This window comes from Hirundo rustica, chromosome Z (genome assembly GCF_015227805.2).
Source record: "Hirundo rustica isolate bHirRus1 chromosome Z, bHirRus1.pri.v3, whole genome shotgun sequence".
NCBI classification, from domain to species: domain Eukaryota; kingdom Metazoa; phylum Chordata; class Aves; order Passeriformes; family Hirundinidae; genus Hirundo; species Hirundo rustica.
The window spans coordinates 45,873,975-45,887,952 of record NC_053488.1 but is presented as its reverse complement, the minus strand read 5'-3'; the positions used below and the strand labels follow the sequence as shown (position 1 = coordinate 45,887,952).

At 41.3% G+C, this 13,978-nt stretch overlaps 1 protein-coding gene across 6 annotated transcripts in view; it reads right to left on the bottom strand.

Annotated features, from left to right (window-relative positions):
* Positions 1-324: 324 nt before the first annotated feature.
* Positions 325-13,978, bottom strand: part of MCC (MCC regulator of WNT signaling pathway) — a 180,021-nt gene continuing 166,367 nt past the window's right edge. For all 6 annotated transcript variants that reach the window (XM_040089723.2, XM_058424026.1, XM_058424027.1 and 3 more), the window contains 2 exons: positions 4,868-4,990; positions 325-3,852 (listed from right to left, as the gene is read on the bottom strand). In XM_040089723.2, coding sequence (XP_039945657.1) covers positions 3,672-3,852; positions 4,868-4,990 — 304 coding nt within the window. In that variant the 3' untranslated portion in view covers positions 325-3,671. The remainder of the gene's footprint in view (positions 3,853-4,867; positions 4,991-13,978) is intronic.

The window sequence follows — 13,978 nt, the reverse complement described above, 5'->3', positions numbered from 1 at the left end:
AAATTATAATAACTTGGAGAGAGGGGATTGGAATTCCCCATTCTCAGAGAGAGACCACCCCTCCCTAGCACATACCTCTCTTTCAAACCAAGACACTCCCTCAGCAACTTAGCTTGGAGATGATACCTTTGTGCCAAGGCATCTTTAGGTAGTCCCATTCAATGGTAAGGTGACAAGCCATGTTGGAACAACTCCCAAGGCAAAGAAACAGCATTAGAAATTTATTCAGAATATAAGAAAATCTGTAAAATAAGTATTATAAATGCCTCTGTATAAATAATGCAATTTTAACAATTCTATATCAAATGAACACAAAGTAGCTATTTTACAGCTTCTAGGAAAGGAAAAGGTAGCAACATATTTAAAGCTAATTCAGTAACGTGAAAAGTTTCTAAAGTTACAATGCATGGTATAGTATTAAAGGAGGAGAAAAAGTCTAATAAAACCAGTAGAACATGACATGAATGCAAACTTAGTCACATGTGCTTTGCAATAGCTAACAGTTCATTCCAGCTATGATTTATACATCATAGAATTGGAAAAAAAATGTTTTTTTCTGAGCACTCTGTGAAATACAAAGTTTCATGCACTCTGGTGACTTAATAAAATAAAAAAAAAGTCAAATCATTAATTCATTAATGGACTTAGGTTGGCAAGAATCATCTCTTTTCTTGCTTTGCGAATTTATTATTTCTGCAACAAGCGTTAAGAGGGTTAAGTTGCTGGAACTCATGGTGCACTGCACACAGGTATTGGTACTTCAGATTTGCATAAAAGGAGTTTGACCTTTTTTTTGGCTTTTTTTTTTTTCTGAGGGTTGGTGCCATTTTCATGAGGTACACTGGTCCTGCAGCTGATTATCACTATTGAACAGTTTTCACAGTAACATTAGATGTGTGAGCACTTCCCTGTTGATCCTTTCCACTATGTCAACAAATGATGCAGTAGCTACTTGCTGAGGTAAAAATCAACTGGTGGTCTAGCAAACTGGCTGTTGCTGAGGCTGGATGGTACCAGTGCTGCTTTTCACCTACAACCCTTATGGGAAAAGGAGTGGTTTATGTTTACTGATGATTTATAATTTATTCTGAAGTACTTCTAGAGCACAGCTGGCATGGAAGATTCATGCTAAATGTAATGAAATAATCAGCAAACTGTCAGGCCTGGGAAAAGAACTGAGGCTGCAGCTTTTTATGCCTCTGTGTAAGTATCTGAATTTTTATGGAAGAAACTTCAGTGCGAGGGTGCTGAGGCACTCGCCCTGGTTGCACGGAGGAGTTGTGGCTGCCCCATCCCTGGAATGTTCAAGGCCATTTTGGATGGTTTGGATGGGGCTTGAAACAACCTTATCCAGTGGAAGATATCCCTGCCCAGAGAAAGTGATTGTAACAAGATGATTTTTAGGATCCTTTCCAACCCCAAACATTCTGTAGTTCTATTATTCTAAATAGGAGGGGAAAATGAGCCTAGGAGGCAGCCCAGTGCAGTATGGTTTCTGTCCTCTCCAGTGAAAGGTATTTCACATGGACATTCTGAGGTGACCTCAAGTCACACAGGTGTTCTAGATGCCAGAAGACAAAAGTGTAACTGTGTTTTTGCCACAGCACATGGTGGATACTTACCTTTGTGTTTCTTCAGAACAAGTGTGCTCAGCTACCTCTGAAGCTGATGGCAAAACCCCACCTTCCTGGGTGTGAGAAAATGGGGCCAAAAAAGGGGAAACACCATAGACAGCTGCTAAGCAGAACCATAAAAACAGAAATAAATGTGCCTCCTCCCTCAAGAGAATAAATTGCAAAAATTTCTAGTCACATTAAGAATTAAGAAGTGCAATTATTCTGAGAAGGAAGACTGATCAAAACCAGAACCTCACTACCTAAACATTTTTAAATCATTGTTTTAATTTGCTGTTGCAAATTAAATTTGTTGTTGTGATTGTTGCATCAATCACAAGTGATGCTGGTTTTGTGGATGATGTACTAGACTCCAGAGAAGTAGGAATGACTAAGAACAGCAGACAACAGCAGGTACAGTAGTAAGAGATGGAAAACCAACTGCTGTAGTTCAAGATATAACCAAGACTTAACAATAATCCCGTATTCGGAACACAAATTCCCGCTATGTTGTCTCACTGACCTAACCAACAGTAGGCAAAAAAAGTTCTCTAAAAGTATTTTCTTAATACTAGTAATGGAGACATAAATGAGAGAAATTATCATAATTCTAAATATACTAGTAAAAAACTTGAGGTGCAAGTCAAAAATGTAAAGCAAAAATGATAAACAGCTCCTGATCAGCCTGGAAAATGCAAAGCAGAGGCATAACACAGCAGCAGGCTAACACAATGAAGGGACTATAGCTTATTTTTTTTAAATACACATGAAGTTGTTTTATGTAATCTGTCAAAAAAAAAAAAAAAAGGCAGCAAAAAAACCCCAGCAAGTTCTGAATATAACAGGTGCTATGGCAGACTGCTGTATATTGACCCCTACAGAAATCAACCTGATCCCCAAGATTTTGATTTCCTTAATGTTCATTAACCTAACAAGCCAAAATTTGTACTTCAGTCAGTTTGATAATACAGCAATATGTGATTTAAACAAGAGAATAACAAAAATTAACCTAAGAAGCTCTAAGACTTCACCATTCACATTCTGTTTGTGGCTGGATATCCATCCATCTACACATTACTAGTTTTGTGCCTATGTATTCAATATTAAGCAGGTACATTACTTAAGTATCTTTTTTTGGTCAAAAAAAAGGCATAAAAAGAAGACATTCTTTTTATGTAAGATGTAATAAGCACAACACATGTGCTTATTACACATGTAATAAGTAAGATGTAATAAGCACAGTAAGATGTAATAAGCACAACACATGTGACAAAAATGGCCCAGCTTCTTAAAGAAAACCTTGGATATAGAGTATACATCTAGGAAAACCAACTTTTTTCTACAAAGTAGTTGCAAACACCATGCAATATAAATACCAGGAGGTCTTCTGTAATTTCTTACCCACCCTTGGCATAGACTGTCTGTGTGGCATGGTGAAGCCCACAGCCTTTGGCCCTCTTACACACTGTAAAAGTTATACTTTATCATAATTCACAGAGATGCAACTACGCTTGCTTGTTTTTTTCCCAAATCAACAGGAGTTTTCCTACCTGACCTGCACTGTGAGCAGCAGAACTGCAAGCAGGGTGCAAAGAAAAAGCCAGACAGGCTGTCATCCCCACCTCTGCAGCTGCCTGTTTGCTGGTGTAACCACAACAGCCAGTCTTGAGGGTACAATATGGACTCGTGTGCAGAGAGAGCTCAGGGACAGGGAAAACTCCCACATGATCTCCAAACTACCCAAATGAAAATCTCTTAACATTAATTATCCTGCTGTGTGACACTGTCACCTATGGGCCACTGATAAAATGGAAGAGAAGTTGTATGAATACAGACATAACAACACAGACAATGTACATTATAGCATAATTCAGGCACTGCCATTTTACAATGGTTACCACTTTTATTATCCCCATGACACCTCTCTGGGATCCCAGAGAAGGTGCTTTTAAGTTTTGTCTGCATTGACAATCAGACCTTTTAACATTTCAAGCTACGTAAAAGTCAACCTCCAAAGTAAAGTTGTAGTGGCACTAAGCATCCTTTAAAGAGATGCACTTAAAGTGAAGTTTCATTGGTGTGTGGTCTGGAGTTCTCTTCTTCAAGTAAAGCTATTCTTTGTTTGAGCATTCTAACTTGGGTTTCATGTCTCTCCACCATGGCCATCATTTGTGATTCCAGTTTCTTCAGCTTATTTTGATGCTTTTTCTTTGCTTTTTCATAAGCTGCTACCAAGTTGCTGTTAGAACACAAGGCATACAAGGTAATTAAAACAGGCTTGTTCAGAGCACGTGCTACAAAAAATCTACCCCAAATCCACACCTTCAGGGAACTTCAAAGGCTGGGTACTGATCCCCTTCCCAAAATTTACCAGTGCTTTAAAATGGATTAGATCCAAACCTTTTTTATCCAAACTCAGATCAATGCTAATGTCTGTGTCTTTCTTAGGAGAAGCATACACCTTTACCAGTAAACTGGTAAAGAAAACTAAACATGATTCAGAGAGGCAGATGGAGGTTGCTGTTGATGACCTCTCATACCACTGTTCACGAGTCAAGATACCACAATGTCAAATGTGATTTATAAAAACATTCATTCAATCTGCTTAGAAAGAAAAGGACTGATTTTGCATTTTTCATTTTAAAGAAGTAAAAATTTACATTCAGAGGATGGCATCTTGTGCTAATTTGCTAGCTGCTGAGTAGCTTCTGGGCCTCCACCTTGACTGGGTTGGAAAGCTTGAGATGGGTGCTGCTTCTCACCACAAAGGCTTTTAAATAAAATTGAAGGAAAACCACATTGTGAGTGAGAGGTAGCTTGCAGGAAGGGCAGCTGCAGACCACCATATTCCTAGGCCATCCAAATAAAATACAAGAAAAATGCTCTGAGTGAGCAACAGAACTTAGATGTGATTATCCAAGACAGTTTATCAAATGAAGAGGTTGGAGCCAAAGAAAAGGGAGCAGTTAAAAATGGATTCATAAACCTTTTTTTCATTTGTTTTTTAATTGTGCAATCAATAGTAGTAAGTCAATTGAGATTAACCTATTTCCCTGCTTTCTGTTCTTAACTATGTAGTTGTCAGTGGCCTACACGGGAGGTTTATACCTCCCACTTCTCTAACTATAACCCCGGAGTGTCAACATGTGAGGATCCTGAAACTTCTCATTACTGTAAGTGGAATATAACAGTGCTTTGCAAGAACACAGTGAAAATAAACCAATAGTGCATCCATCTGCTGGTAAATCCTTTACCTGTTTGCCCTTTTAAGGTCATTAACAAATTCTGCAGACTGCTGATGTCTGATTTCACTGCTCTTCGTGAGTCTCTCCAAAGCACTCACTAACTCCTGCACTCTTGCTTTCAGTTTCTTCTCCCTGGATCAGGAGAAAAGGAGGTAGAAAACTATTTTCAAAACAGAAATAGCACTTCAGCTTGGAAGCGCATCAACAATTGTCCTGTGCTGGTTGCTGCAAATATTTTCCTTACTACTACTAGGATAATACAGGAGGTTGTTCTTACATTAAACTTTTCCAAAGACTGGCATTTATAATTGTGGGAGTTGGCCAAGCTGAAGCAACTCTAAACCTAAGGCCATGGGAAACCCCTTTCTAGTTGTGGCAAGTAGTAGAGGTTCATGGGAGTTTGCATGTTAATGAAGTCATTCCATATAAGGTTATGTTTTTATGATTGGTCAGTTATGTTGTACAAATATGGTTATGTTCCCAGTTCAAGTTTCTCATTGGATCTTTACCCTCAGACCTGCCCTACATATTGTCATGTTTTCCTCAGTTCTGGGTCTTTGGCTGGTTACCCCCAAGAGTTCTCCTGGGTACTATGCATGGGTTTGGGGCACTGTCCCTGTTTTCTTTTATCTGTTATTAAAGTATTCTTTTTCTAGTGCCAACTGTCGTTCCTGCTCCTAATTATCTTCTTGCCAACCTCTGCCCTGAAGTCAGGGGACCTAAAGGTTTATCGCAGCTACCCTCATGCGACATACAACATTCACCATTTTAGAATTCAGGATCGGAAACGGAGCAACTTCTCTGGTAGATCATGGTGTTGCATGCATTGAATCACACTAAGAAATAAGTACAAAGATACATTAAAAAATATACATAAAATGCTAATATTGCATCTGTACTTACTTACCAACTCTGAACCAAAAGCTAATTACATGAAGTATGACAAAATGGAAATAAAGTGTATTAAAATATTTTCACATTACAAGTATCTCTGTGAGGGAAAGAAAAAGTGATCAAGACAGAAGTTCTGGGCAGGAGCAAGCATTACAGGCTGGGGATTAAGCTGGGTTTAAAAAGCATTTCCCAGGTAAGCAAGTGGCATGAAGCAGGTGCTTCTTCCTGGGGAGCTCCTTGCTGCAGAGCTGATGGCTGATGCCTGCTCAGTTAACTCCTACACACACAGGACCGTTCCAGGGGCTTTTCTCTGTGACCCAAACTCTGCAGAGATAGCCCAGAGGGAAAAAAAAAAGATAAAAAGAAAAGAAAAGAAAAAAAGAAAGAAAAAAAAAAGTAAGTAAGATTTGGAAGGAGAGAAAATCCAAAAAACTAAACAGAACAACAGAACAAGCCAAACCAAACCAAAAAACCAAACCAAAAAGAAAACAAAACCCCCACCAAACAAACAAGCTGTTTTAAGAATGACATGGACCTGGGCTCAACTGTGACAGGGATTTTCCAGCATCAAATCTTACATGTGGAAATTTTGTGTGTTTACATGGAGTCTGTGCTTTCCTGCCTAGAACTGCTCTGCAGTGATCCACCTCTCCTCCTGCTTTGCTGCAGTGTTGCTACATGAGTACACTTATTTTCACTTCAGTAACAAGACAACTGCCAGCTCCCATATAAGCCCAACGGGAATGAATACCCTGAAGTTTATGAAAGCTTCCCCAGCTCTGCAGAGACCACACGGATCCTCCTGGAACCCCAGCTCAATAGCCTGCAGTTCCCAGGAAGGCCTGGATATGGCAGCCTTTTATCACTGGAGAGAGGGACAGCGCCCCAGCTCCAGCAGCAACAGAAGGGCTTTCACGAAGTCAGCCAGGGAAATATTCCAAGTTAGCAGTCTATCCCAACAGACTCAGGCACTGAGTTACCAGCCAAATTAAAAAGGACATAAGAGGGCCCTTGTTGATGAAGAATCATCAGTATTCTTTGTATGTCCCTTCATTGAAAGAACATGCTCTCTGTTTTCAAGCAACGCAATCCTTCTCCCTCACACTTGGAAGTTCACTGCCATCCATCTCAAATGTAAATCTTAATTTTTATATTCTATCTTAGCAGTCAGAAAGGCTCAGTCTTACAGCCAAATTCTGTCTTCTGCAAAGGAAACAGGAAGAAAAAGAGCCAGAACACAAACAAGAAAAGAACAGATGTGGCAGAAGCCAGACCCTAATGCATTTTCAGCGTGGCACTACTAATGTGACAGAACAGAGTAAGGTAAATTTGGTGCTTCTCTGCTCCAAAGGTTGCTACATCTAGAGGCTCTGCGGAATGCTCATTAGCACCATTTCCAGCATGACAACCTAGCATGAACATCAAGTCCAGTGGAATAAACATGCACACTGTTGAGCAGAGAAATCTCAAAACTGTGTGAGGTTGATTTAACATTGTGTGCAAGAAATCGTATTGCTGTGGAAACACTGCACACAGTCCCATGGCTCCCCTGTAGAGCCACAGTTCATTGCAGCTGAAGTCCTTCACATACACTTATTTTAACAAAAGCTGCATGGAAAAGAAACACAGTGGAAAGATTCTGAGGAACTTTTCATGCATGGTAAAGTTTGGTTGCTATGGTGACTGTTACCTGATAAAACAATTATATCACCTTTTGTCCGTTTTTCACTCACACCTTTCAACCAGCCCTGTTCAGCTTGAACTTAGCTAAACATCAAGCTGTATTCTTTACATTTGGTCTACAACATCCTTATCTTGCTGTCTGTCAAAGACACAGAGACAGCAGAGTGGTAAGCACCCTGTTCAAGCTACTTAAAAATCTTTCAGATGCCAGTTCTGAACCATCTAGCCAAATAGCACACAGTGGGTAATACTTCAAATCTACGGGTAACTCAAATTTACACTGGCACCAGTAAAATACATGCATTTCTTTTGGCTTTTCATGATGTTTTGAAGTCAGTGAAATAGCACTAGATAATACCTATTCAACCTTAATCTCATGGAAAGCAATTGGTAGTTTCATTGCATGTACTGAAATGTCCCAAAAATCTGAAAAAAACAACACATAGGAATCTACTTTTACATCTGTTCCTAATTTTAAAACTGCCTATCTAAATATCTTTACTTCAAGAGACATTTCATAGAACAAGTCACACCTGAGGAGCCCCATACAACAGTAAAGTAACAGCAGCAACAGTAAATGCAGGGCAAACACCTTGGTTTACTCTGGAAAATGAAGATGCACTGGGTTAATGACCATTACACACTAAAACATGTAAGGTTTTCCCCAGGGTGTTGCATCTTCTGTTTGAGTAGCAGATAAGAGAACTCAGAGCTGTACTTCAGAGGCTGGTATGAACCCTGTGCCTCACAATGGCAAGTCTTTTTTCCCGCAGTTTCTATCACTGATCACCTCAGTTTGGTCAGAAAGAATTGTCCACACTTGTTTCTCTTAAAAACTTATTGTGTAGCTAGGCAGTAAACAGGAGATGTACTGAATCCTGAGGTGTAGTTCTAAGTGGATTTCCAGCACCACAGCACTTTCCTGACTCCAGGATGTGAAAAATCAGCCACTACAGGACTTAATATGACAGAATATTTTTCAATATTGCACATGAACCATGTCTCTACAAATGGAAACACGTCAAAATTGCAAACCAGGGGTGGAATTGCACTTCATGTGACAGACATATGGAACATCCTACTGATGTAGGCACAGCTTGCTGCTGCCAGACAGTCTGAATTTCAGAGTACAAGGTCCAAACTCCCATGGAAGCAGACACACCAAACTCACACTGCTATTGTGCCCCAGGGGTGTAATATGGAGCACTTATCTGTGTATTTTGATGGGAAGAGGGAAGGAGAAGTGTAATATATATCCTAAAGTTAATTCATGTTAAATGTTATAATATGTAATTCATTCTCTGTAAATGTAAGTTTTATTTCTAATCGAGTATACAACGGGTTAACTGGGACTGAAACAGCACAGAGGGAGGCAAAAGGAATTCTTTTGCTAGAGATTGCACTGGAGGGACATAAGAAAACTATGCCAAGAAGTACATGAAAAGGGACACGAGAAAACTTCTGCCGGGAATCGTTAGAGGAGAACAAAAACGACGGAAAAGGGAGATGGAGAACCCGGAGGACCGAATGATTACATCAGATCGATATCTTATCCGTCCCCGCCTGACATTAACATCTCTACACCGTACACGGACACAGCAATTACGACATTGTTCTCCAGCGCAAATCCATTCAACCACACCAGAACCCAAACATGAATATCTAATGAAGCTGCCTCAGAAGGGGGAGTCTTAGGGTCCCAATTTTCTCTCAGCGAACCAGTGTATAAAAATCGGCAGCCTCAGACCAGAAATGTGAACTTAGGGGGTGACATATTGACAGAGTGTGTTACCGTGTTCACCCGGCGCTGAAGCCCCGGGGTTCGACGCTGTCCTTTTAATTGTGGCTATCGGAGACTGTTATTTTGTCTCAAAATAAAATTCTATATTTTGATTTACTGAATTTGGTCTATCGTATTTATTACAAGAAGCAAGCGTTTTTCAGAGAACACAAATTCTGTGAGCCCCCAACTCACATTCTATTGAACTGCAGAAGTCAGCAGAGCTTCTTATCCCAACAGCTCCTCCTCCCAGTGACCAGTGCAAGCTGGGACTGCAGAAAATACAGCCACAACACTTGTGTGCAAAGAGAATATGAGCAAGTATTCCCAGAAGACGGAACGACCTTATGATCTGAGGGCATGGCTCACTTCCAGCAGAAAGGCTCTCTGTTGCTGAGAAGTCAGCTGTGGAAATCCCTGACTGCTCCCTTCTCAGGGAAAAAGGTCAGAATGAGTATATTCAAAGGCCTACAGCCTACTACATGACTAAAAACACTATTTTCAGTGAAATGCCTAATATGCTGGTAATAAAGGCTTTTGTTTGGTATTTTCACAATCAAAATACTCAGTGGGCAGCTGCATAGTGGTTTTAAAGGGCTTTTTGTTTTAGGATGGCTGAATAGGAGGGGACTAACTGGTGTTCTCTAGTTTCAATGCTACCACTTTTGAGAGTGGGGAATTCTGTCAGGGCTATAAAGGAAACTGTTTCTGTCAATTTGGCTTCCGCACATTGACACCACGTTTCCACACAGTAATGTAAGCAAGGTCAGGAGCACCTTGGATTTTCCCTGCTGTCTGGGCTTTTCCAGACATGTTCAGGTTTCATGTGCTATAAGCCTTCCCAGATTTTCCTGCTCTTGCTGATTTAATTGAAAATTCCCCAGTGCGGCAAACAGCAAGCTGCTCTTCTCTGGCATGCAGAAAGTTGATTTTTCTGCCCCTGGCTTGGAGTGCACCCAGCTAACTCCCCACCTTGTGAAAGCACCAGCTACTACCCCTCTGTCCTGGGGTCAAGATCACCACAGCTCTTGCTAAATCTGAAGCAAAAGAGGAACAATGAGCTCTCTCCAAATAAAGAGGTGAGAAACTTTCCCGCAGCCAGGCAGAGGACTCTTGCCATCCCTAGGGCACATCTTCTTATACATCAGAAGAGATCTGCTGTGGGCAGATCCCTTCAAATCCTGGCTCCTTCGGGGAGTGGCATGACCAGGTCCAGCCCAGCACCTGCTGCCAAGCTCTGCAGGCACAAAACCCTTACACAGCAGCATCAGCAGCAGCCAGCCCCGGGGGACAGAGAATTCCTGGCAGAGAATGCTAGTAGGGCAGCCCCAGGCCACAGGGGTGGGGATGGAGAGGGAGGGAAGGCACCTACTGTATGATCCACAGCTATCTGCAAGGTGCCTGCTTTGAAGGGAAGGCACACATCTCCCATACCACACTCCACTCCTACTCCTTCCCTGATACCCTCCTGTTATAGTGGGCCTAGCACCATCCCTCACTCCCCTCTCTGACTTTTCCAGTTGAACAGGGATCTGATACATGATTGTTTTTCCTACACATTTGACTCCTCTCAGGAGATAACAGCTGGACATTTAAAAGGAATGCAGGTAAAATTTCTTGTCATCAGCGGTCTAAACTAACATCTTCGGTCAGGCTGGCATGCAGAATCCCCAGGCTAATTCAAATGCATGTCTGCCTCACTGGTCTGGTTTGGCCTGCTATGGGAAACAACCAGAATATAATAAATGTTTTAAAGAGGCAACAAAGCAACACTACACAAATGCCAAGAGAGCCATCCTCTTTCAAATGCCATGTCTTCCTGGCTCACTTGCTGAAGCACCACTCCTGCTTGACAGATACCTGTGTACAGGAGGCATTTCCCGATGGCAGAGGTGACAGAGGGTGCTTTAAAAATCACTTTCTTAGTGTAAAATACTGTCCTGCTTTTTTTTGCTGATTGCCATGATGCTCAGAATAGATCTCAAAAAAACAGACACTACCATCGGCATCTGTTTCACCACCTGCAGTGGAGAAACATGCCAGGTGCGATCCTGGAAGTAACATACTGGCAGCAAAAGGGAGAATAGCCCTGCAGGGGGGCAGCAGCATGCCAGCCACACTGCCACACTCACTGCTCAAACCTCCCACCCAGCTTTGCCAGCCCAGCCTGGAAGTTCTCCAGACCTGGAGCTATTTGTAACTCCCTGTGATGGTTATATCCATGTGCACAGCAGCTCAGCAGTTCAGATAACCACATGGTGGTAAGAACTACTTAATCCATGTCAAAAATGGAGAAAAAGACAAATTATGGTTGTCTGTGAGGCATATGGTAAAAACAGTTACTCAAGGTGCTTCTAAGGAATCTGTCCCCTGATATCACCATGAGTCACTGCTCTTCTTGCGGAGGTTTCTCTCAGTGGGACTCTTCCAGAAGGATTTCCAGAGTTAGACTATGCCTCCTGAACCCCTCTGGCAGCCAAGGGGACACCACACAGGATACTGCACAGTCACAAAAAAAAGACATCTTTGAAATTTATGATGATGGGAAGCCATACTAGTGTCTGGTTTTCAAATGCCTCAGAGTTGCTTATCTCCTCATTTAATTCATGTGATAACTGGAGAACAGAAATAAGCAAACACTGACAGAAAGCAGCTGAGGATGTATCAGTAGCTCCAGAGCGCAAACCCGTGCTTCTCTCTTCCTACTTTTACCTACTGCATGTTAGCCTTGTACCTTGGTCAAAGAAGAAGAGGCTTTTACAAATCAGTAAAAGTCTAAAGAGTAAATTTAAATCTAAATGATTACAGTAGGATGTGTTTTAGGCATTTCTCTTTCCATTTCTGAGACAGCCTTACTGATGCTCAGCATAGGCCTGCATTTCAATGATGAAATTTACTGACTCCTGCTACCATGAAACTAGGGTCGACCCTTGAAAATATGCAAGGTTAAATCACATGAAGTTTATGGAAATTTAAAATAAAGGAAGGTGGCTTGATTTCTCTCTCACTGACATTATGTCATGAAATAGTCACTGCAATGCTTTGGCCCAGCTTTCTATTGAAATGTTGCTCTCTGAAAAGAAGCTTGGCACAAAACATGATTGTGGTCTTCAGACAGGGATAAGGACATAAGAGTGCAACAAACACTGTTCTCTCTCAATAGACACTAGGAAGTTATGGTAATAGGATGAATTTTTTATGTCCTACTAGAAATAACCTGCAGCTTCCACTCCAGAGAGGCGGGACCACAGCTCTGTGCAAAACGTACTTTTTATTAACAGAAGAGCTGTTTGCCAGTTCTACTGATTACTATTCATTTCCTCTCTCCACTGCTAAGACTAACTGACTTCAAAATTAGTAGCATCACTCACTGCATTATCTCTTAGTTTAAAAGGCATCAGGCATGGTAAATATAAAGCTCCTTTGTAGTGTTGCCAGATGGAAAGTCACTCTTTCGTGAGGGAGATACTAAAACATGTCTAGACAGACATGATTCATGTAACCCTGCACAGCCATCAAGGACCATAATTTTGTGCCAAATGATGATGCAGCTGAGGCCTGAACAGTCAGTCTAGTTACAAAATGTTTTGCCTGCCATGGTCCTTGCCTAGTACTGCTAGATCCTTCCTGGTCAGGTATTTTAATGATTTATAAATGTTTCTCTAAATATATGAATAAAATACAACCCTACACAGATAGCAAGCTGGAAATACAAGCAGAGACCACAGGGAGACCTCAACAATCAAAGCATTGGTTAGCAAGGCCTAGGGAGAGGGAGAAGTTTCAATCTTGCCAGCTTGGCCATTTTTCACAGAATGAAAGAACTTAGTAGAAGAAAAGATCAGTTCTATCCTCATTATAATCAGCCTTCTAAAGCAGGATGGAATTCTTACTGCCTCCCTCCTGCCACCTGTAATGCATTTACCTGCACTAATGCATAACCTGGTATGTGTCTACTGAGTTACAAACTCACACAAGTCATGTACAGAGCTCCCTGCCTTGCCCTAGCAGAGCAGAACAAACCAGCAAAGAAGAGAACTCATTTAAAGTCTTCCCTCAGAGACTGCATTGTACATCTGATTTTGGGGTGTTCAGCCAGATCTTGTCTTATAAAACTGGCCTCTGGCACAATCATCAGGTGTCAGCACCAGGCCATGAGATGGCTGAGAACACATTTTTGCCCTCATAAGAGTAAGGTATTTCCTGCCAAGAAGCTTGTTTATGGATGTGTCAGACTCAAGAAAGATGAGGTTTTGTGTCCATTAAAGCACTTCATCATCAAGAAAAGAGAGAGGGGAAAACAAAACTGTTAATGGCTCTGGCAGAAAATGTATACGTTTGGCTGGAATAGGATGTGTGTCTGAATTAGTGAGCTTAGCCTGTGACACCAGAAATCTGTTCACCTAGATGTAACTTTAACAGCATAGGACTTAGAGAAAATTTACATTTCTCCTAGCTAGCACAATGACCATGTAAAAGACAAGTGAATTCTGTAAAAAGCTGGTAGCAGGGGTTTTAATACTGAGCACTACTACAAGAAATCTTGAGTTGTTCTAGAACAAATATGTTATGACACAATAGATGAAGAACTGCTTCTGTCTTGAATTTCTGCTGACGAGCACTACTAACAAAAGCTTCACAACACACTGCTGGATTCCAGATTTACAAAAATATCCACATTTGCTGAGAGAAGCCAGCCTGGCTCTGTGGGTGAGATTGTTCTGCTGCATGGCCGTTTGCAAACTATGAGCAAATAAATGTTT